The sequence below is a fragment of the Podarcis gaigeae genome, assembly GCF_964106915.1.
Source record: "Podarcis gaigeae genome assembly, chromosome: 2".
In the NCBI taxonomy this organism is placed as follows: domain Eukaryota; kingdom Metazoa; phylum Chordata; class Lepidosauria; order Squamata; family Lacertidae; genus Podarcis; species Podarcis gaigeae.
Window position 1 is genome coordinate 121853251 of NC_139679.1, and position 23716 is coordinate 121876966.

Below are 23716 nucleotides of genomic sequence, written 5' to 3' on the forward strand. Positions count from 1 at the left end.
ATGCTGGATAATTTCAAAATATGCAAGGAGCTATTAGCAAGTTATTAAAATAGATTTGACCTTTCAAATCAATTTGTCTAGTCCTTATTTTGCTTTGCCAGATTATTTGGAAATAATCCAAAGATATTTCAACCATGTCAAGCATCTACAAAACCCCAGAGGTATGAATGTCAGGAGGGAAGGAAAAATCCTGAATATTCTTGCAGTTTCTTTGGAGAGATGTGAAAATGTCATTCCTGCTTCTAAGACAGAAAGAGCATTTGCCCTCAACCTTCTCTTAACAAAGTTGATTCAGGAGATTCTGGGCTTGTCCATGAGTCGGAGCTGTTTCTCACTTGATCCACCCTTTTTAGGCACAGATCTGAAACATTTCCCCCATGCCCTGCTCCTTTCCCCCAGAAAACCTGTTCACTCCTTCTATATTGGAAAAACAGCAATTTGTGGTGCTTTCCCCAGTGGAAAGCAGTGAGACAAGGAGAAGTGTGGATGAGCTTTAGCTAATTCTACAAGATCCCACAGGTATAAATGGTGTGGATCATGGAGAAGGGTCTTTGAGGAACTTGTCAACATTCATGTAGGAGAATGCAAACAGAATTTACAAATAATGAAGTGATAAAAGCTAGTGCTACATGAGATATAATGTAAATATGAAAGACTAAAGTGGTGAAATTAAAAGGGTACATGATAGAGCAGTGAAGTGTCATAAGCTTTGAAACAAACTCTGGGAGCTCAGGATAAAGAAACACAAGAGAAAAGAGTACGTGAAATTTACAGTAAAGGCAATACTTGAGGTTTACATGCCTAATGTATCCTTATTTGCTATATAAATATTCAAAAGATCATTAGTTTTGTGAAAAATAACTGGATAATTCAGCTTGAAGTGGACAGTAGGGTCTCTCAGCCACAGATGTGTCTACACGTGAGGCCCAGTTGCCTGAATATTGCAGATGTCCTTGCAAAGCTCAGTTGGAAGTATATGGTGGTGTTAAGGTCTGTGTTGTGTAGTACACATGTGATGCTGATGCAAAACCTCACACATACACTATGTAGAAGAATGAAAGTTTACTACCCCACTTCTCTCCTCCCTTCTCTCTCTCCCTACCTCTCTTCCCCCTCAACCTTATACAATAAGGTAAATGTAAAGGTACCCCTGCCTGTACGGGCCAGTCTTGCCAGACTCTAGGGTTGTGCGCTCATCTCACTCTATAGGCCGGGAGCCAGCGCTGTCCGCAGACACTTCCGGGGCACGTGGCCAGGGTGACAAAGCTGCATCTGGTGAGCCAGCGCAGCACACGGAAACGCCATTTACCTTCCCACTAGTAAGCGGTCCCTATTTATCTACTTGCACCCGGGGGTGCTTTCGAACTGCTAGGTTGGCAGGCGCTGGGACCGAGCAACAGGAGCGCACCCTGCAGCGGGGATTCGAACCGCCGACCAGATGATCGGCAAGTCCTAGGCACTGAGGCTTTAACCCACAGTGCCACCCGTGTCCCTACCTTATACAATATACAGCATTAAAACCTTCATCAAATATAAATGATCTATAGAAAGGAATGTATGATATGAAGAAAGACGATGAGTGTACTTTTGTAACTGGAGTAAAACTTTTTTTAAAAAAACCAATAAATAAATAAATGAATGAAATGAAATGAAATGAAATGTTCCATGGGGGTGGGGGCTGGGGAAATTTATAATACAAGTAATGTACCTAGTAGTACAACTACTTCAATGAACACAGTGTAACAGAAAAATCAAAATTGCCTACACTACATAGCCCAAAACAAAAACAACCCACGACAAACAGGTTACTGCGACCAAACAGCTAACTGAGATTCAGCTAAGTTCAGTAGAGTAAGGATGCCTAGCTTCATCAAACGGCCATTTATTCTCCCCCATATAACAGAAAAGTTGTCATTCAAGAAAGTACAAAGTTTTGCATTTGGGATTTTGTGAGGGGAAATGGCACTAATCTCTTCTGTTCTTTAGTAGGTCGGTTATGGTTTTGTTTCTGATGCTTTTAAGGATAAAACTCAGTTCTCTTTTGTCTACCAAATGGTCCCCAAAGAAAAATATCAGTATCTGGGGATAGTCCAACTGCTCCTGCGTTTCAGTTGGGCGTGGATTGGCCTCGTTGCTCCAGATATCAACAATGGAGAGAGAACCTTTAGGCTTCTGCTAACCAGAAACACAATTTGTGCTGCCTTCTCACTTAGCATCCTAATACAGTCATACCTTGAATTGAATGTGCTTCAGGTTAAGTGCTTTCAGGTTGCGCTCCATGGCAACCCGGAAGTAATGGAGCCTATTACATCCGGGTTTTGCTGCTCGCGCATGTGCAGACGCTCAAAATGATGTCACGCACATGCGCAGAAGTGGCAAAACGTGACCCACGCACGCGCAGATGCACCGTTGCGTCGTACGTTCCATCTCAATTTGGGCTCAGACCTTGTGCATTCCATAACAATGCATGGAATCAAATATGTATAAATAAAAGATAAAATTGTAAAAGGAAATAAAAAAATTCCTTCCAGTAGCACCTTAAAGACCAACTAAGTTAGTTCTTGGTATGAGCTTTCGTGTGCATGCAAAGTGTGCATGCACACGAAAGCTTATACCAAGAACTAACTTAGTTGGTCTTTAAGGTGCTACTGGAAGGAATTTTTTTATTTTGTTTTGACCATGGCAGACCAACACGGCTACCCATCTGTAACTGTAAAAGGAAGTAATGATAAAATGATGAAAATGGATGCATAAAGGTGCTGGAATAGCCTTTCAGAGAAGCCCTACACAGCCATCTCTCTCTTATAATTTGATGGACTTGTTAATGAAGATCTCCATTTCACTGACCTGGACTGGTGTGTCTTTCAATGCTTAATGTGGTTCAAAGAGCAATAGAACCTCAGCAGCTAAAACCTCATTTGCAAGAAATGAGGGTCCCTTCAGAAGGTCCTGCATTTTCAAGAATTTGCTTCAAAGTCCACAAACAGCTGCAGTTGAACACACTCTTCTTAAATGTTTAATGAATCATGATACAGTGGTGCCTCGCAAGACGAAATTAATCCGTTCTGTGAGGCTCTTCGTATAGCGGTTTTTTCGTCTTGCGAAGCAAGCCCATCAACAGCTTAGCGGATTAGCGCTATTAGCGGTTTAGCGGCTTTTAGCGGATCAGCTGATAAGCGGCTTAGGGCTTAGGAAAAGGGGGAAAAGGGGGGAAAACCCCACAGGAACTCGCAATACATTTTCGTCTTGCGAAGCAAGCCCATAGGGAAATTCGTTTTGCGAAGCGCCTCCAAAACGGAAAACCCTTTCGTCTAGCGGGTTTTCCATCTTGCGAGGCGTTCGTCTTGCGGGGTACCACTGTAAACTTGACCCTATGAATAACATATATAATAATTGTCTTCCTCTGCCCAATTCTGTATGATGGAAATTCTTCCAGGGAAGGAGCAATCTTCTGGGGTCATCTCCACTCCATAAATGTATACCACTTTAATATTCATAACTCCCTCCAAAGAGTCCTGGGATATATAGATTGTTGCTTGTTTAGGAGCCCCCTCTGTTCAAAGTCTCTAACACAGAGATAAGCCATAGGATACTCACATGAGCTAATAGAAGTTCAGGTTTATGATACAACCCAACCAGCTGACTTGTCCATTGGATTTATACAGTAGCAATAATACCTAGACTTAGCTTAGTCATCATCATCATCATCATCATCACATGGTCTTTCAGAAGCAATACATGAACCAAAATGCACCATCTTTCAAAATTCAACCTTATCTGAGATTTGCAATGTGGTTCTCTAGCCAAGCATAGGTCCCTGCAACATCCTCCTTCTTAGAAAGAAGTGACAAGTTGGGTGTCTAAAGCCTCCCAACTTGCCCACCCCACCCCACCATCCACAGCAGGAGGAAGAGGAAGGTGTGGTGATGGCCATATTGCTCTGGTCAGGCGGTGACTGAATCACATGCCAGTGCATGGTTATGTTCTATGCTATACATCCTGGTGTCAGAAAGGTGTGCAATCCCTTCCTCTCCTTCTGAGGGACCAGGAGTATCTCTAGCCATCTAAACTTGAACGTTGCTGCTCAGCATCCTCCATTTTGCCTCTGATCTTAGGTCAAGAAACACTCTCCAAGATTCAGAATGTTTAGCTTCAGCTTTGGGTATGATGGAGCATGTAAAACAAGCTTGCTTTCTTTGGTCAAATCTTGCCCCCCCCAATCCTGACTGTATGCACTCATGTCATGTAGCCAAATGGTCAAGGAAAATTATGTGGAAATACAGGCGTCTATAGCCTCACAACTAACCCAACTCAGGGATGGAGCTTTCCATACACCCATGTACAGCCCACGTCTTCAGCGCCTGTATGAGTTGGGTGTCGGGAATACCTTTTCCGACCTTCCGATTACAGGAACGCAGGAACAGCAGCACAGCATTCCCGAGGAATAGGTCCTGGTGCAGTGGACTCACATTTGCTATTGTGAGCACCTCAAAAGCAGCAGAGTAACGGAAGCAAAGCGGTGGAGGTTTTGTTGCATACCTAATTTATTTCTACCAATTAAACAAATAAAAGAACATGACAAACATGTACGAGAGATACAGCTCTCTCATGCTGCCATCTTGTCTCTAGACAGATCAAAGAAAACCCAACACAGTACTAGGGACAGAAGTCTGTAAGAGTAGTTTCCGCCCCCTCCTTTCTCACAGACAGAAAGCAAAACAAACATGATCGGGTGATCCTTGCAAGGGGAGGGATAAAAATATAGACAGGAGCATCCCCAGCAGCAGGAGGAAGTTGTGGTGATGGCCATATTTCACTGGTCAGGTGGTGACTCATTCACATGCTATTGCATGATTATGTGCTCTGCCTTATATCCAAGTGTGAGAAAGAGACACAATCACTTCCTCTCCTTCCTAGGGATTAGGACTATCTCCAGCCACATATATTGAACATTGCTGCTATCCATCCTCCTTCTTCCTCTCATCTTCGGTCAACGAACATTCCTAAAGAGTCTGAGTGTTTTACTTCAGCCATGGGTATTAAGGAACACCCAACACAACTTGCTTTCCTTGCTCACGGATACTTCCCACTGCATGGAAATACCCCCATATGTATGTTGAAAACCCTTGAAAGAAACGAAACAACCAATTTCTATAAGCTTTTTTTTCAAAGGCCTCCATAAAGACATAGAAGGAGCCCCAGTGGATCAGATCAAAGACTCATCTACTTAAGCTACCTGCACTCACAAAATCCAGCCAGATACCCCAATGAGAAGCAACAAGCAAGACCCAAGCGCAACAACAGGTTCTCCCATTGAGTATCACAGAGGCCTCCTGCCTGCGACAGGGGAGGCAAGAACATAGCTCTCAAGCTATAAGCCATTGATAACCTTGTTCTCAATAACTGAATCCTGCAGGAATTCGGGATTCAATAACCTGAATCCACAGGTTAACTATGCACTGTGTGGAAAAGTACTTCATTTTCTCTGTCCTGACTCTTCCTACATTCATCTGCATGGGACTTCCATGAGTTCCATAGTTATGAGGCAGTGTGGTGTAGGGATCAGGGTGTTTGTATGAGGGCCAAGGAGACCAGGGTTTAAGTTCCCACTTGAAGTCCAAACTTCTAGTATTATTACTGGGAGGGAGAAAAACTTTTTTCCTATCCATATTATCTCTTCCTGTAGATTTATTGCTTTATTGTTTGGCGCCCAGCCATGCTTCCCCTGCGGGCCTCTGCAGCTTCTGTTTACACAGTGTGGCTTTGGAGCGGTCGTAAAGCAATTGGCAGAATTACACAGCGTCCATGTGTCGAAAGGGCAGTAAATAAGTCCAGACGTATCTTCTATCCTAATTTCTCTTTATTGGGAACAAAATGACGTATTTACAAACTCCAACTTCTATCTGATTCAAGCTGCATTTTCTCTGCGTCTTTTTCTCTCAGCCTGCAGCGATGCAACAACCTGCTTTCGCTTTTCACTCAGCTCACAGAATTCCAAGCTGCTTTCGTCACATCCTGGCGTACTTCCCTTGTACGCGCCTCCTCTCAGGCTCGAGGCACAGAAGGTTAACCCTTCACTACACCCAACATTATCCACACCGTTCATGAATTTATAAACCTGTATCATGTCCTTTGGGACATGAGTTGGGACGCGGGTGGCGCTGTGGGTTAAACCACAGAGCCTAGGACTTGCTGATCAGAAGGTCGGTGGTTCGAAACCCCACGACAGGGTAAGCTCCCATTGCTCGGTCCCTGCTCCTGCCAACCTAGCAGTTTGAAAGCACTTTAAAGTGCAAGTAGGTAAATAGGTACCGCTCCAGCGGGAAGGTAAACGGCGTTTCCATGCGCTGCTCTGGTTCGCCAGAAGCGGCTTAGTCATGCTGGCCACATGACCTGGAAGCTGTACGCCGGCTCCCTCGGCCAATAAAGCAAGATGAGCGGCACCTACCCAGAGTCGGCCATGACTGGACCTAACGGTCAGGGGTCCCTTTACCTATCATGTCCTGCCTTGCTAGTCTTGATTCATCATAGCTGTTCTATACTTTCTTGGACTTGATTGAAGTTGGTGTTCGCTCAAGTTTAGTAGGGCCCAAAATGGCAGCCCCATCTTTGAGTTCTCACAAACATGCTTTGCTCTGGCTCTGCAGCTGCCCATTGAGTCACTCACTGATTTCAGGAAGTAGCACAGGAGCTGAAACTTCTTAACATTATAATTATCAAAATCATGGTGATTTATTTATCTAGTCCAGGGATTTCCCCAACGATGGCCTTTGACTCCACAAATAACATAAACATCAGAATTGCAGGCAGAATGAGGTAACTTCTTGTCACAAGCCTGTAAGAAGGAATGAGTCATAAATATCAGAAGCCTGGCCTGAGAGATTTGGGGCTGGCAGGGCTCCTTTCTGTGGCAGGTTTCCAGGTTTCCTTTTTCCACCTTTGCTTCTGAAGCTACTGTAGGAGACCAGCTGTGCTTCTAATGTGACTGCTATCACAAGAGTGTACGACTCTTGGAGGCATAGCCAGGATGATATTACTGATGCTGCTATTTCTGCTGCTAATGCCCCATGGAGCCAGTGGGATGCTGAAAGCAAAATGTCCATTAAATCTGAAAAAGGATCATGATCCGTTGAATTATTACAGGACAGGAGACCACCTCATTAGTGGGGTCATAATCAGACTAGGTGTTGAAATTTCCTATTCTGACTTCTCCTGGCACCCCAGAAATAATTTTGTGTGGTAATTGGCTTTTAAATTACCTATCCTGCATTCACAATAGTTGTTATTTGCAAGAAACAGCACCTAATTTCTGGCCATCTCATATAAAATCTTCTGCCTCCTTTGCCCCTTTATTGCCTTTGGGAAAAGATTTGGGAATTGAGAATCAGCATTCAAGTGCCTAGTGACCCCTCTGGTGTCCTGCAAACAGGGAGGTTAATTCTGAACCCTTTCCCTGTTTTGACCTTCAGTTTAATTAATACAAAGGCAGCACCCAGAGCACAGTTGATCGTCTCAAACCCATTCTGAATAGCTCCATTTAATGATAACACATTATGGGGCAATTTGGTTTCTAAAAATATTTTTATGAAGAAAGGGCATTTTTAAATTAAATGCCATTGCACGACGTCACCCCCACATACCTGTTCCCAACAGAACTGCTTAACTTAAGTATCCTAAAGGTTTTGCATGTACTAAATCCACTGTGCAATTAATTTTTGGGGGGTTTAATGGGAGTTTAAAAATCAGGATGCAAGTAAGGGGACCACCTCTTTCCCTCCAAACTCTCTTGAATGGTCCTACTGTGGTGGTGGAACTTGCCCTACTTCAGATGGGAAATGCTTTGGGGTGGAAGGAGGAAAATATTGGGGGGTGAGGGTTTCACTGAGGTTCAGTTGTAAGGAAAATAAGAAGCATCCTTATTTTCATCTGAGAAATGTCGGGGGGGGGGTATGCAATCATATTATTCTGAGCTTCTAGTTAATGCACAGGTGTCACACAAGGACACTGCTTATCTAACTACCTAGCCAGCAGTTGTTTGCATTCTATGGGTCTTGGTTGACTCTGTCCTTAAAACCTCTGTAGTTTTGTTGCCAGTTCTCTTCAGCCAAATTGACTGCTATCTCTCTCTTTCATATCTTCTCATCCTGTAGATAGTTATTCCAATCTAATTCATCTAAGCTACATTCACCTAATTCACCTAAATGCTACTTCTTTCCTTGTTGGAGCACCTGGGCAAGATTCTGTTCCTTCCCAGATGCAGACTTTGACCCCTTACTAACAGGATCTTGTTATGTTCTTATAGAACAAGGAGTACGTTATTTTGTTTTCATTTAATGGATAGTGGGAGGCTGAAACAATTGTTTGTTTATTCATTTATTTGCAGTCCATCACCAATTAACACCTCACCAATCCTGTCCACCTTGTTTGCCATCCAGGAGATCAACCAGCATCCTAAGCTCTTACCCAATGTCACCCTGGGCTACAGCATCTATGAGGCCGCTTTTGATGCCAGAACAGCTGCTGATGCCATGCTAGACAGTATTCAAATATACAGTTGTGGAAGACAGAAGGACGTGTTGGCTGTTTTTGAAGCAACTTCTTCCGAAATCTCCAGCCAGATTTCAAGCATGTTGGGCATCTACAAAATGCCCCAGGTAGGACTTTCATGGGGAGAGGCGGCAAGCTATATTTCATCCCTCTTTGCTGTCTCTCCAGATGTTTCTCAGTTACAAAGCCAACCATTCCTGACCATCAGTCATTTTTAAATGTATTTTAATCTTTGTTGGAAGCCGCCCAGAGTGGCTGGGGAAACTCAGACAGATGGGCGGGGTACAAATAATTTAATTATTATTATTATTATTATTATTATTATTATTATTATTATTATTATTATTGATGGGAGTTGTAGTTCAGCAACATCCTGAGCCTGAGTGAGACCATAGAACAAACATCACATTTTAAGAAAGCTGAAACTGATTTAGAAAGACCCTAGCCTCTTTCTCTCCCCCTTCTCGGACTGGCAATAAGAAGTATTTTAGGTAGGTTAGTCTAAGAGATTGTGACTGTCCCAGGGTTACCCATTGAGCTTCATGGCAAGGTGGGGATGCAAACCCTGTTCTCCAAGGTCATAGTCCAACAGTCAAATCACTATGCCATTAAGTAGTGTCTCATTTAAAAGTAGCCCCTTGCTCCTATGCACTTCTTGTTTCTCAGGCAGACCTGTGGCAGTCTGGCAGCTAACTGAGCATGGAGGTTCACGTGCCTGTGTAGCTGCTTAGCTTCTGCCTCTCATTCTGTGCAATAGCCCATTCTGCATCAAGCAAGAGGGTGGGGTGCCATGACTCCTGAAGGCCCCAGATGCCTTGCTCCAGCTCAATTCCCATTGGAACAGCATCCCCCTAACCAAGACAGGGCATGCTTCTCAGAGGCATTTGGTTAGCCACTGGACAAGATGGGCTTTGACCTGATAATGTGACAGGTCCCCTCTTGTGCATCACTGAAAACAAGACACCAATCCTTTTTTACTAGATCAGTTATGACTCCAGCTCTCATAATCTTAAGGACAGAACTCAGTTTCCTTTTATCTACCGGATAGTCCCAAGGGAAGAAACACAGTACACGGGGATTGTCAAGTTGCTGCTCCATTTTGGATGGACATGGGTTGGTCTCTTCGTACCAGACAATGACAACGGAGAAAAGTTCCTGGCTGCTTTTACACCTCTGATGATCCGTAGTGGGGTTTGTGTTGCTTTCTTGAAAAAAATTCCATTTTTGCAGGCACATGAAATGTCATCCTTACATTGCAAGCCATCTGTCCTAATACAAGTCAAGGTATTCATTTACTATGGGGACTCTGATCATGGAATTTATATAATCAAACATGTACAAAGAATTCATGAACTGAGGAATTCTCACGGGTTAGTCTGGATCACAACAGATCTTCCGAGCGTTGATGAGATGTTGTTTGGTGATGTGGCTTCCTACCAGCCTGCTCAAGGCTCTTTGTCCTTTGTAATGAATACCCCAAAAAGAACAGAACATGCCTACCATACTCTACTTTCATCTGCAGCTACATCTGAACAGTTTTGGTGGAGAGCATTTAATTGTTCATGCACAAATGATGTTATGTCCATGGAAGGTTGGACAAGATGCACAGAAAAGGAACACCAGGAGACTTTGCCCCAGGAGGTGATTGAGGCAATCTGGGCCCAAGACCGCTATAGCATTTACTACATTGTCCAACTTGTGGCTCAGATCTTAAATGCTGCATATTCATCCAGATCCAAATGGATGTTAATAGCGGGTGGAGGAGACAGATTGGAACTTGAAAGGCTGCAGCCATGGCAGGTCTGTCCTCTCCCCTTTTTGCAAATCTGTGGAATTGTTTTTTGTAGTTTATCACATTGTAATTGTTTAATAGGTTTAGGTTTTGTATGCCTCGTCTTTAAGGAGCATTCTCTCACATACAGCTTAATTAATATATTACGAAAGCAAACATTAATATAATTAATATATATATTTATTTTATAAAATTTATATACTGCTATATTGTTGAAACAACTCAAATCTGCTTACAAAAATGATCATTAACATTTTTTAAACCCTAATTTGAAATATATAGAAAGTTAAAATCATGATAGATAAAAGCAAATTTAAAAGTATGCAAACTTTCAAGAGTTCCAAAGTGCTTTCTAATCCATGTCTTCTAAATATGTTTATTAGAGTCTTAACCCTAAGAGGATTTAAAACCTGATAAAGGACCCGTTGTAATGACCAAAGACCATAATATTTCACTGATGTGAGGCCTCTACCTCTATGGCCCTGATTTAGAATAGTTCACTCAAAAATGGTCAGAGGTCTGGTACCTTCCTCAATTATCAAAGGAAAATAATATTGCATCACACAAAATACCCAACTTCATGAAAAGATTTGCTCAATCATATGCTCAGAATAAGCATTTTGATTAAGCATATATTTGATTACTTTGATCCATTATGGAATTTGCATATAAGCCTTCAGTTCACATAGGCAACCCTGATAACACGTTTCCTAAATGCTGCTGTTTTCTCTGCCATTCTAGCTTCACACTTTCTTGAAAGAGATTTGGATTTCCAATTCATCCATAGGAGGGATGTATTCTGATCAGAATGGGGAGCTGACTGCCAGCTTTGATATCGTGAACTGGGTCGTATTTCCCAATAGATCTCACAGCAGAAGGAAAGTTGGGAGCATCGAGGGACAGGCATCCTCCGGCATAAAATTCTCCATTAAACCAGAAGCCATTGTGTGGCCTGGGAACTTCAGCAAGGTCATCACATTTATTCATTTATCTGCTTCTTTATTGCACTTATATCACACTTTTTGTCTATGGAGATCAAAACACTAAATATAGGTTTTCTGCCTCTTCCTTTATTCCCTGAAGCAACTCCGTGAAGTAAGTTAGGTTGGGAGGTAGTGATTGGCCCAAGATCACCCAGGAAGCTTCATGGCTGAGTGGGCCTCCCAGGTTCTCATCCAACCGTCTAACCACTACACCACACTGGCTCTGGTTCCCTTGCCAAGACATCTGTTAAATTCTGATAATTTGCTGAGTAGGCCCATTTCAGGTTAACCCTCAGCTGGCCCTGCCCAGGGTGACTGTGTACACCGCTGCTATTTTCCTTGCCCTCTCTGTTTTGAACTGATACACACAGATACTCAGATGGAAAGGGGGAAAGAGAGGAGAGGCTGCCTTTACACTTGTTATTGCTCACCTACTCATAGATGAAAATGCAGCAACTGGCAGGAGAAGCAGCAGCAGTGGGAAGGTACCCAAAGCATGGTAGTGTGGCCCTAGCTGGCACGGGGACTTTAACAGCTGCCCATAATGCCAACTGCTGGGTGAAACTGCTGTGGTAGAACAAGACATGTGGGACAGGTATAATTGTGTTATATCACTCCTCCATTGCCCACAATCCAGTTCATCCTCCCCTTTCTATACAATATTTCCTTTCAAAGGAGGAGTTTTTAGTGGCTGCTACCCACAAGGGCTGTGTTCTAGCTCCATTGTCAGTTGCTAGGAATTGCTAGTGGAGAGAGTGATTTAGAATATGATAGACAAAAATTCTCAAGCTTAACCCCCCCCCAAAAAAAACCCCACCTTCAGATACCTTCAGATAAAGACTATCTGCAGAAATACTGCGAAGTTTATGAATGTTAAAAGGATGTTGGATATGAAAATAATATGGCATTAGTGATACAGTGTGAAGAATATGCAAAAATGTAATAGAAAGAGGGTGAAAGACAGAAGTTTTATTATGTCAAAAGTAAATAATATGTTAAGGGTGTTTAGATATAAGGAGGAAAGATTGGAGACATAATAGAGTGATTTCAATAATTAGAAATGAGTTCTGAAAGAGGGTAAGGATTGCTGAGGAACACAAAAAAGGGAGGCGTGAGGAAGTCAAGAAAGAAAGTTAATCAAGTATGAATTTAAAAGCTGGAGTTTTTACTTTTCTTATTGTTGGGAGGAATTTTACTTTTCCTGTATCTTGTTTTTCTGATTTGTTTTATGTGTATTTTGTTTTTCTGATCTGTTTTATGTGCATTTTTGATGTTTTTATTTTTCTTTACCTGTTTGGTTGTTAAGTGTTTTCTCTTTTATAAAAACTTAATAAATATATTTTTTAAAAAAACAGATACCTTCAAAGAACCAAGCCTTGTCCTTTCAGCCACTGATTAATTGCAGCCCATCGCCATATATCTGTCAAGGAGCACCTCTTGATTAATGCCAATATACCAAATTATACAGAAAACAAACACAAATCATTCCAGAGACGGAGGCTCATCCATGGCGGGGACACACTCCCAGGCCACACCCATTCTGCCTTTCAAGTTGGCAGACACGGGCTTAAGTGGCACAGCGGGACATGGTGAGATCCCCAGACCCCACTGGGGAACGTTGCCAGGATTTTAGCCTCTTAAATCCTGGCTTTCCCCTGCCTGAACCTCCTTGCAGCCCACAGAGGGCCGTGAGAAGCGACCACCATTGACTCATGATGAAAGCAGGAAACCTACAGTTTATTTTTTATTTTTCCAAAACCAAAAAATAAAGACAAAGTTGCAAGCTTCAAATTCAAATTCAAAATCCATATTCATTTTCTCACATAAGCCTATTACATAAATTACCTAAATTAAAATATACATAATTACTATAATTTAATAATTATTCAGTTGATTCTATTTTTATTTTCTTGCTTACCCCTGCACGTTTTATGCATTGTCTATCAATATTTCAATTCCGGAACCATATTTTATCATGTATTCCTTCACTCCATCCCACTCTTTGATTATTCTCTGATTTGAGTGGCCTCTAATAATTGCTCTCAATTTTACCATTTCTACAAACTCACAGAGTTTGTTTTGCCAGTCAAATAATGATGGGATTCCCCCCCCCCCTTCGAGTTCTTTGCAATCAGTATTCTGGCCGCTGCACTTGCGTAAAGGAATACATTTTTCTTATCTCTGGGATTTCATTCAATATTAGAGCTAGCAAAAATGCCTCATGCTTTTTGGTAAAAGAACTCTTGAATAATTTTTTCAGCTCCTCATATACCTCGTTCCAGAATCCTTTTACAATTTTACATCCCCACCATGTATGGTAAAAAGTTCCCACCTCCCTCTTACATCTTAAACCCACAGTGTAAAAGGCCACACATCATTTAATTAGATAACCCTTTACCTTCCACAATGTATAAATCACATTCTATGTTTTAAAAATGAATCTTTCTGTTAGGAAAAAAAAAAAGGTTTTTCCACAATCTCACAAAATTTGGAAGTGTCACATTCTCATTTTTAAGCTGTTAAATCTGGCCACATTTTTTTTTTTTAAAGGAATCTTTAATTGAGCCTTTTTTTAGTCGGGGCCTTCAAATGATGTCTGTAATTTATGCTGGTCTCCTTTGATGTTCCTTCTCCTTGTTTTGTAGGTCGTGCCTCATTCAAGATGCACCAAAAGCTGTCGCCCAGGATATGCCAGAGTAGCTAAAGAAGGGGAGGCTGTTTGCTGCTATGCTTGTGCTCCTTGTGCTCAAGGGACCATCTCCATTCAGGAAGGTGGGTGACTCCAGAGGAACTGGAGAGAGGCCTGCTGGATCAGGCCAAAGGCCCATCTAGTCCAACATCCTGTTCTCACAGTGTTGAACCATATGCTTATGAAAAGCCCACAAACAGGCCTGAGCACAACAGCCGTCAAGGGAAGGGAGAAGATATTTAAACCAATGTTCGTAACTGAAGGCTTTCTTCCAGATATCCACACTTTCTAAAATTAGAGGGATAGTGACTGGACAGTGAATCTCTTTGACTGTGGCATCCTGCCAGTGGAATGCCGCTCCCCATGGATTCTCTCCTGTAGCCAGCAGGGACGTCATCCTGACACCTGCTATTGGTGGTTTTAGTTCTCATTATAGAGGTACATGTTCTCCTGAATGTGGATGCTGTGGTTCTGTACTTCCTTTTTGGATCGTCACTTATTCTCAAATGTATTGCAACACAGACCATTATGGATGTAAGAGTTTTGTTAGTGACACTGAAGTCAAGAGGACGTCGTCAAGATAGTATATAGATAGTATCTGACACCAAGTAAACTCGCCAAATGTACAATAAAATTTCCAATGTATGCTGGAAATGTTTAGGAAAAAAAGGCTCTCTATATCATATGTGGTGCCAATGAAAGCATGCAAAAAGGGTGTGTGTGTTATATGAGGAACTAAAAAAAAGATGTTTAAATTCACATTCCCTAATAGACCAGAAGCCTTATTGGTGGCAATAATAGGAGAAGATATACCTAAGAACACAAGGAACCTATTTTTATACGCAACTGTAGCTGCAAGGATAACATACGGAGAAAAACTGAAAGAAAGGATTGTTCCGACAAAGAGAACTTGCAAAAGTCAATAGTGTTTGTTGACTTAGTGAGGTTGATGGCCAAAATAAGAAATTATGGTGCAAAGAAAACAAGAGGCAAGTGGGAGCTTTTTGAATAATACTTTAAAAAAGTGATATCAAGGTTTACTGGCAAGTAGGATAAGCCTATGGGCAACAGTAGACAAGTCAAAGGAAAAGAAAAAGAAAAGAATAAAGGGGGGGGGGGAGAAAATGTAAGGGGTTGTGGCAAACTAAGAATTTGAAATAGGATGGCAATGGAAGATAAGTTGGGAAGTCTATGTAAGACTAAGGCAAGTCTTATATGGATGTAATGCGTAAAATGGAAAATGAATAAACTACACACACACACACACTTAAAAATCACCTAATGCTCGTGAACTGGTGCTTCTCTCCATCCTCATTACCATTCTTGTTTCCTGACATCCCCAACATCCCCAAATTATCTTAACATACGGGGACACAGTGAGTATCTTTGGATGTATGTATGTGGTACTGAAGTTCTTTTCCTTCTCCTCAGATGCAAAGCATTGCACCAAATGCCCAGAAGATCAGCATGCAAATCAAGCAAGAGACAAATGCGTCCCAAAGATTATAACATTTCTCACTTATGAAGAACCCTTGGGGATTCTCCTGGTGTCCTTTGCCCTCTTCTTGTCCTTAACCACTGGTGTTCTCCTAGGAATCTTCATTAAATACATGGAAACTCCCATAGTCAAAGCTAACAATCGAGACTTATCCTATATCCTCCTCATCTCTCTCCTGCTTTCCTTTTGGTTCTCCTTCCTATTCATCGGCCGGCCAACGAAAGTGACCTGCCTTCTCCGACAAACAGCCTTCAGCATCATCTTCTCAGTTGCTGTCTCTTCTGTGTTGGCAAAAACCATCACTGTGGTACTGGCCTTCTTGGCCACAAAGCCAGGGAACAAGATGAGGAGATGGCTGGGGAAGAGTCTGGCCAACTCCATTGTCCTTTCCTGTTCCAGTATGCAGGTTGTCATCTGCAGCATCTGGCTGGGAATGTCCCCACCCTTCCCAGATTCCAACATTCACTCCCAAGCTGGAGAGATCATCATTCTATGCAATGAAGGATCTGTTGCCATGTTTTACATTGCCCTCGGCTACATGGGATTCCTGGCTGTCATCTGCTTCACGGTGGCTTTTCTAGCCAGGAATCTGCCTGGGGCCTTCAATGAAGCCAAGCTGATCACCTTCAGCATGCTGGTCTTCTGCAGTGTTTGGGTGTCCTTTGTGCCCACCTACCTGAGCACCAAGGGGAAGTTCATGGTAGCTGTGCAGATCTTCTCTATGTTGGCCTCCAGTGCTGGGCTTCTAGGCTGCATCTTCATTCCCAAGTGCTACATTATCATATTCAGGCCCAATCTGAACACGAAAGCACATCTAACTACAAAAAGTGAAGGTGGTGTTTGATTCTTAGCTCCTTTAAAGATTCTTAGCTTCAAAGAAAATATAACGTTGTTAAGGTGGACACTACACTGGTTTGTGTCAGGACAATTGGAAACACTATTAAGTCATAGAATCATAGATGACCTGAGTATTTCCAGTTACAGATAGGTAGCCGTGTTGGTCTGCCATAGTCAAAACAAAAAAAATTCCTTCCAGTAGCACCTTAAAGACCAACTAAGTCAGTTCTTGGTATGAGCTTTCGTGTGCATGCACACTTCTTCAGACACTTCTTGTTCTGAGTATTTCCAATTGTCTTGCCACACACTTCTCCATCATCTGCACTTCCCAAACAACCGGTTTTAGAAACAAGATAGTAGCAATGCTAAACTAATGAGTTAAGGTGGGAAATTTTCAGAAGTGGTCAAATCACATCTTTCAAGAGAGCCAGTGTGGTGTAGTGGTTAAGAGCGGTAGTCTCGTAATCCTGAGTAACCGGGTTCGCGTCTCCGCTCCTCCACATGCAGCTGCTGGGTGACCTTGGGCCAGTAACACTTCCTTGAAGTCTCTCAGCCCCACTCACCTCACAGAGTGTTTGTTGTGGGGGAGGAAGGGAAAGGAGAATGTTAGCCGCTTTGAGACTCCTGAAGGGGAGTGAAAGGCGGGATATCAAATCCAAACTCTTCTTCTTCAAGACAACTACAGTGGTACCTTGGGTTAAGTACTTAATTCGTTCTGGAGGTCCGTACTTAACCTGAAACTGTTCTTAACCTGAAACTGTTAAGAACAGAAACTGAAACCTGAGGTACCACTTTAGCTAATGGGGCCTCCTGCTGCTGCTGTGCTGCCAGAGCACGATTTCTGTTCTCACCCTGAAGCAAAGTTCTTAACGTGAAGCACTATTTTTTGGTTAGCGGAGTCTGTAACCTGAAGCATATGTAACCTGAAGCATATGTAACCCGAGGTACCACTGTACTACTAACTACCCTCTTCTTTGGATCAAGAATTAAGCTGTGAAGGAAGCTGTGCTTTGTCAATAGTATTTTAATTGTAACAGCTGTCATAATTAAGTAAAGCAATGAAAGTGAAGTAAGAGATACTAAGTTTTTTTTTACCACCTGTTCCAGAAACTTGAACATCTGCCTGAAGTGTACCACTGATTTTTAGCTACTGAAGTTCAAGAAAAGCTGTGTATATACTATTGTCTTTAAGCCTATGACATCCTTGTATTTTGTTTAAATAATAAGCCAACTTCTACCTAAAAGAACACATCTCCAGACCTAACTTGGTTTCACAAACTCTTTCTGTAAATAAATTTTTTCTTGTTTCATGAACTCCTTCCTTAGACTATAAATCACTAAATTTTCATGAACAAAACTCCACCATAGGATAGCCTGTGCGAAACAGTAGTCATTCATTTAACTGGTATACTGAGGTGGGTCTGCTATATTTAATTGGACAACTCTGGGCAATTCCCCCCATTAATAAGCTTAACAACTCCTGGCAATCTCCCCCCATTTCCTCAATTTGGAGTCAAAAAAATAGGGGGCGTGTTATACACAGGGGCATGTTATACGCGGAAAAATACAGTACTTCTGCTGCTATTTCTGCTGCTATTGCCCCATGGAGTCAGTGGGATGCTGAAAGCAAAATGTCCATTAAAAATGAAAAAGGATCATGATCCACTGAATTATTACAGGCCAGGAGACCACCTCATTAGTGGGGTCATATATCAAGGAGGTGTTGTAATTTACAAACCTGAATTTTCCCAGCGCCCCATAAACAATGGTATGTGGTAAGTGACTGTATGTTACTCACCCTACATTCACAATTGCTGCTATTAGCTAAAGAAAGCACCTAATTTCTGGCCATCCCTAAAAATCCTTTATCCCTCCTTTGCCCATCTCTTGACTATGAAATAAGTTTTGGGGATTGGGAGTCATCATCTCAGTGCCCACTGACCTCTTGGTAGCCTGCAAACTGGGAGGTTAATTCTGAACCCTTTCCCTTTTTTGGCTTCAGCTTAATTTACAAAGGCAGCATCTAGAGAACAGCTGATCATCTCTTCTCCTGCTTCTTGGGTGTATTGGCAATTTGTTCAGGTCCTGTTGAATCAAATTGTTGGCCCTGGTTTGGAATGAATCAGCTGGTATTCTGACACCTCTCATGTGGGTGTCATTGCCATTATAAGAGAACATGGGAGATGTTCATGGTGAGCTCTGTCACCTCTTTTCCTAGAAAATTGTACTGGTCACAGCTATGAATCCAGTACAGCAGTACCTCTGGTTATGTACTTAATTCGTTCTGGAGGTCCGTTCTTAACCTGAAACTGTTCTTAACCTGAAGCACCACTTTAGCTAATGGAGCTCCCGCTGCCACCGCATGATTTCTGTTCTCATCCTGAAGCAAAGTTCTTAACCCGAGGTACTATTTCTGGGTTAGCGGAGTGTGTAACCTGAAGCGTATGTAACCTGAAACTTATGTAACCTGAGGTACCACTGTACAGAGCAAGCATGTAACTACTGTATGTACCGTATTTTTCACTCCATAAGACACACTTTTTTCTTCCTAAAATGTAAGGGGAAATGTCTGTGCATCTTATGGAGCGAATGCGTGGTCCCTGGAGCTGAATTGCCCAGGGGCAAAAAGCAGATCATTTTAATTTTATTTTTTTGAAAGAGGGAAGTGGGTGTTGAAACAAAGCCACTGATCATTTGCCGACCGGGGAGAGAGATAAGGGATGCTAGATATAAAGGAGGCTGCCTGGGAGTGGGGAGATAAAGACAGCAAACTTGCAAAGGGGGGGAAACAGGAAGACTAAAGCAATAAGGAGAGAAATTAGAAGAAAAGGAGGAGCAAAAAACTGCTCCAGCTAAGGAATAGACACTAAGGCAAACAAGAGGGAAGGGAGTGTTGAAAGGAAACAGCTGATCAGTGGGATCGGAAGAGAGATAAGGGACAGGGGGGAGATAAAAGCCCATGGATCCTTTACATTGGATCACCCCAAAGAAAAGAATTCATAAATAAGGTTTAGCAGGAGAAAAATGAACAGTGGTAAGGATGGAATATGATTCAAATGATAAATTTGTGTTCTGTTTTCCAAAACAATAGCTTTTAAGGAGCTACATTGCCAACTCATGTGTCCTGCCTTTATTGCTGCCATGCTGGCTATCAATTGCAAAAACCAAAAACATATTTTAGGAATCAGGTGCCATATTAAGTCTTTGTAGTCAGGTGCTCCTTTGTATTCAGACTAGGCCTGAGTACAATAATGTAGCACTTGGGAATGAAGATGCAGCCCAGAAGCCCAGCACTGGAGGCCAAGATAGAGAAGATCTGCACAGCTACCATGTATTTCCCCTTGGTGCTCAGGTAGGTGGGCACAAAGGACACCCAAACACTGCAGAAGACCAGCATGCTGAAGGTGATCAGCTTGGCCTCATTGAAGGCCCCAGGCAGTTTCCTGGCTAGGAAAGCCACCGTGAAGCAGATGGCAGCCAGGAAGCCCATGTAGCCAAGGACAGTGTAGAACATGGCAACAGATCCTTCGTTACATCGCAGGATGATCTCTCCAGCCTGGGAGTGCATGTCAGAGTCTGAGAATGGAGGAGAGGTACCCAGCCAGATGACGCAGATGAGAATTTGGATACTGGAACAGGACATGACAATGGAATTAGCCAGACTCTTTCCCAGCCATCTCCTCACCCTGTTTCCTGGCTTAGTGGCAAGGAAGGCCAACACAACGGTTATAGTTTTTGCCAACAAAGAAGAGACAGCAACTGAGAAGATGATGCCAAAGGCCGTCTGCCTGAGAAGGCAGGTCACTTTCCTTGGCTGGCCTATAAACAGAAAGGAGGACAAAAAGGAAAGGAGGAGGGAGACAAGGAGGATGTATGAAAGGTCCCTGTTGTTGGCTTTGACTATGGGAGTGTCAAGATATTTAATGAATATTCCTAAAACAAGGCCTGTGATTAAGGCCAAAAACAGGGCAGTGGAAGCCAAGAGGGTCCCCAGATATTCATCATAGGACAAGAAGGTGATAATCTTGGGGATGCATTGATCTCTGTCCTTGTTAGGGTGTTGATCTTCTGGACACTTGGTGCAGTGGTCTGCATCTGGAAAAAGAAGAGCGTCTGCTTGAACATTTTCCTGTAGACTAGCAAAAAAAGCAAGTCAATTTTGAATCCAGCCAACCCCCTACAAATGGAAACAGTGATGGGACTTACTATTTCTGCTAATCAACACAGGGAGTTGGTCCTTTCCATGCAGTTCCCTATTGCAGATAACACCTCATTCACCTCCCAAGGAAGAGCTTGGAGTGATCTTGAAGTTCCAAGTTGTTAATTGCAGCTACATCTGATCTCACCCCAACACCAGGTGTTGTCAGATGGGTGCAATTTACAGAAAAATGTTCCTTGAGGGAGCATGGACTGGAACTCTTGTCTTCCCAGTACAAACCAGACATCCTAGCTACTTTGCCACACTGGCTGGTTCAGGAGAGCCTACCAGATGCAGCAACGCTGCCTAATTCTTACATAAGGCTGTCTCAGTGGTACCTGGAAAGCTTTTTAAGACTATGTAAATCACTGTTGAAACTTTATTAAATTCAAAATAAGATTGTACCGTAACCTTCATCAAAAAAGGACATATTTTATTGTTCTTTTAGCTGCGTATTCCTCTGAAGTCTCCTACCTTCCTGAGTGGAGATCATTCCTTCTGAACATGGAGCACAAGCATGGCAACAAATGGGTTCCCCTTCCTGAACCTTTTTGGCATATCCAGGGCGACAGCTTTTGGTACACCTGGCATGAGGAAGGGTCTGACCAAAAAGAGTGAACAGCGTCAATGAAGGACTGTTAGCAAGTAACTTCTAGGTCAGTGTACAGTCTCGGTCTATGTGGAATAGACACGGCTTTGTTGGAAATGCTTTTTTTGATCCATGGGACAAAACAGAGGGTCATAGACCTTGGGTCGCAGTTGGGGCAGAAAGAGATAATCAAGAAGAAAGAATTACATGGAGACTGTATTGCCCTTGGATTTAGGAGTCAGAGCTGTCTGCCATCATTGCAAAGGTCTAGTAAACACAGTACAAATCTGCAATCATGGAAACTGTTTACAAATATCAAAATCCAGAGAAAGAAACAACCAGAAACAGAAAGGTATTTGGAGCAGCCGTGTTGTCCTCAATTCTGAAGTCTGGCATGCTTTCTGGCTACTGCAAAAGCCATGCCCCAGTCATATTCTAACCTGCTTTTCCTTTTTCATGTTTCTTATTTTGACTTTCCTCCATTCATCTCCACCGCTGTATAGTTTTAGCCCATTACTTGGATAAGTATAAGGTATATTATTGTTTCTCCCAACAGAGTATCAGAGCTCAACATATCTCTAAAAGGGAATACAATGCAATGAATGGGTTTTCCAAACCTGGTTGAACATTCTGGACCACGCAAGAGCCTCTTGGTCAATGGTGAATTTTGGGCCTGAGGATCCCTGTCTGCTTATGCTCCCAAATTTCATGGCACCAAAGGACTTGTTGGGAAATGGCACCCAGTTCACAACGTCAGATTCAACTGTCAACTGCCCCTTCTCATCCAAATAGACTCCTTCCATGGAAGTATTGTAAAACTGGGAGCTTCCCAGGAAAGGGTGAAGCTAGAACAGGAAAGAAATCATGCACATTTAGAAAAGAATAAAATTATCTAGATAACATAGCCTAATTGCCGAAGATCTTTGTACAGACCGACAATGGGATCTTTAGCCCATTTTTTTTGCTTCATCCTTTTGGGACAGACTAAAGCCATAAGATACATAAGCTTTACTCTGCACCCTTGGAAGAATTCTGCAAGGATTAGTTTCATTGGCTAGTAAGAAGCATGAAGCTTTGCTAATGAAGCAGGTGGTAGAGTGGAGACAGATTGTCTTCTCAGCAGCAAATTAAAATGTGGGTAACAGTACAGTACAGCGGTACCTCGGGTTACAGACGCTTCAGGTTACAGACTCCGCTAACCCAGAAAGAGTACCTCGGGTTAAGAACTTTTCTTCAGGATGAGAACAAAAATTGTGCTGTGGTAGCACGGCAGCAGCTGGAGGCCCCATTAGCTAAAGTGGTACGTCAGGTTAAGAGCAGTTTCAGGTGAAGAACGGACCTGAATAACGAATTAAGTTATTAACCAGAGATACCACTGTAAATGGAGGCAAAGTCGAGCCTGAATGGAATTCACAGCACCGATGCCTGTTTAGCCTGTGAGGAAAACAGTAATACCTGCCAAGACTGTATCCTTTGATATTTCAGCCTCTTTTTACCCTTCGCCACCATCTGAATGGATTTGGAGGAAAGGGCAGCCCTCAAGGCCTGTGCCAGAGCAAGGACAAGATTGTAAATACGGTAACTATCCAGAGACAGGATTTTCTCAGTCACTTCGTCAGGCGGGGACTCCAGAGTGTCATCTTCCCTGCACCTTCTCCTTCCTTTTACAGAGAACATGTGCTTTGAATATGAACACTTAAATGATTTATCCCCAAAGTTCCACATAGCATCGTAAAATGTTCGATAATCATCATCATTTAACCTTCTTTTAATATGACTTAAGAAAGAGAAAAAACCACGGATGTGCAGGGGAGAAAGCAGATCATAAGACAAATTCAAGGTGAGATCCCACAAAGCTGTTGTGATCCAGACTTTTCCCACAATGGAACTTGAAAGTATTTCAACCAATCTTTGCAAAAAACGTATTATACTATAGAAGTAATGATTCTCCCCATAGTAGACCAACACATTGACTTCGTTCCACCTGAAAAATGTATCGAGAGGCACTCTTGCTCTCTCCTGTACTGGGATGCTAAGTGAGAAGGCAGCACAAATTGTGTTCCTGGTTAGCAGGGGCTTCAAGGTCCTCATGAACCTTTCTCCATTGTTGGTGTCTGGAGCAACGAGGCCAATCCAAGTCCAGTTGAAGTGCAGGAGCAGTTGGACTATCCCCAGATACTGATGTTCTTCTTTGGGGACCATTCGGTAGATAAACGGGAACTGAGTTTTGTCATTAAGAGCATCAGAAACAAAACCATAACTGACCTAGTAAAGAAGAGAAGAGATTAGTGTTGTCACTCCCAATAAAATCCCAAATCCAGTACTTTGTACTTGCCTAGATTATAACTTTTCTCTGACATGGAAAACAGAGAAAAGACACAGTTTCTTGGGGGCTAAGGAGCTTTACCCCAGGGAGCTTAACAACACCCCATATTTCGTTGTTTGCTTTCAAAAACTGGTGACACTTTGGAATGGTTTGCTTTTGCTTTATGTTATGGACTGACTGCATTTTTTTACCCCTTTTAGAACATGTATTTTGTAGCAGTATTATTTAATTGTATATGATTTCATCCTTATTTATTC

The 23716-nt window shown here is 42.5% G+C and overlaps 1 protein-coding gene and 1 long non-coding RNA gene across 2 annotated transcripts in view; both read right to left on the reverse strand.

Moving 5' to 3' along the window:
* LOC310838287 overlaps nucleotides 1-22679 on the reverse strand; it is a 64919-nt gene extending 42240 nt beyond the window's left edge. Inside the window, exons 1-2 of the long non-coding RNA XR_014560891.1 lie at nucleotides 22589-22679; nucleotides 21751-21978 (exon numbers count right to left, since the gene is read on the reverse strand). This is a non-coding gene — a long non-coding RNA (uncharacterized lncRNA). The remainder of the gene's footprint in view (nucleotides 1-21750; nucleotides 21979-22588) is intronic.
* On the reverse strand, nucleotides 19420-21591 carry LOC310839528 (vomeronasal type-2 receptor 26-like; the record flags this gene model as incomplete). The annotated part of the gene is made up of 3 exons (XM_083728165.1): nucleotides 19420-20441; nucleotides 21019-21145; nucleotides 21574-21591. The coding sequence occupies 3 exons, from the start codon at nucleotides 21589-21591 to the stop codon at nucleotides 19543-19545; spliced, it is 1044 nt and encodes a 347-aa protein (XP_083584291.1). The 3' UTR covers nucleotides 19420-19542.
* Nucleotides 22680-23716: the final 1037 nt, after the last annotated feature.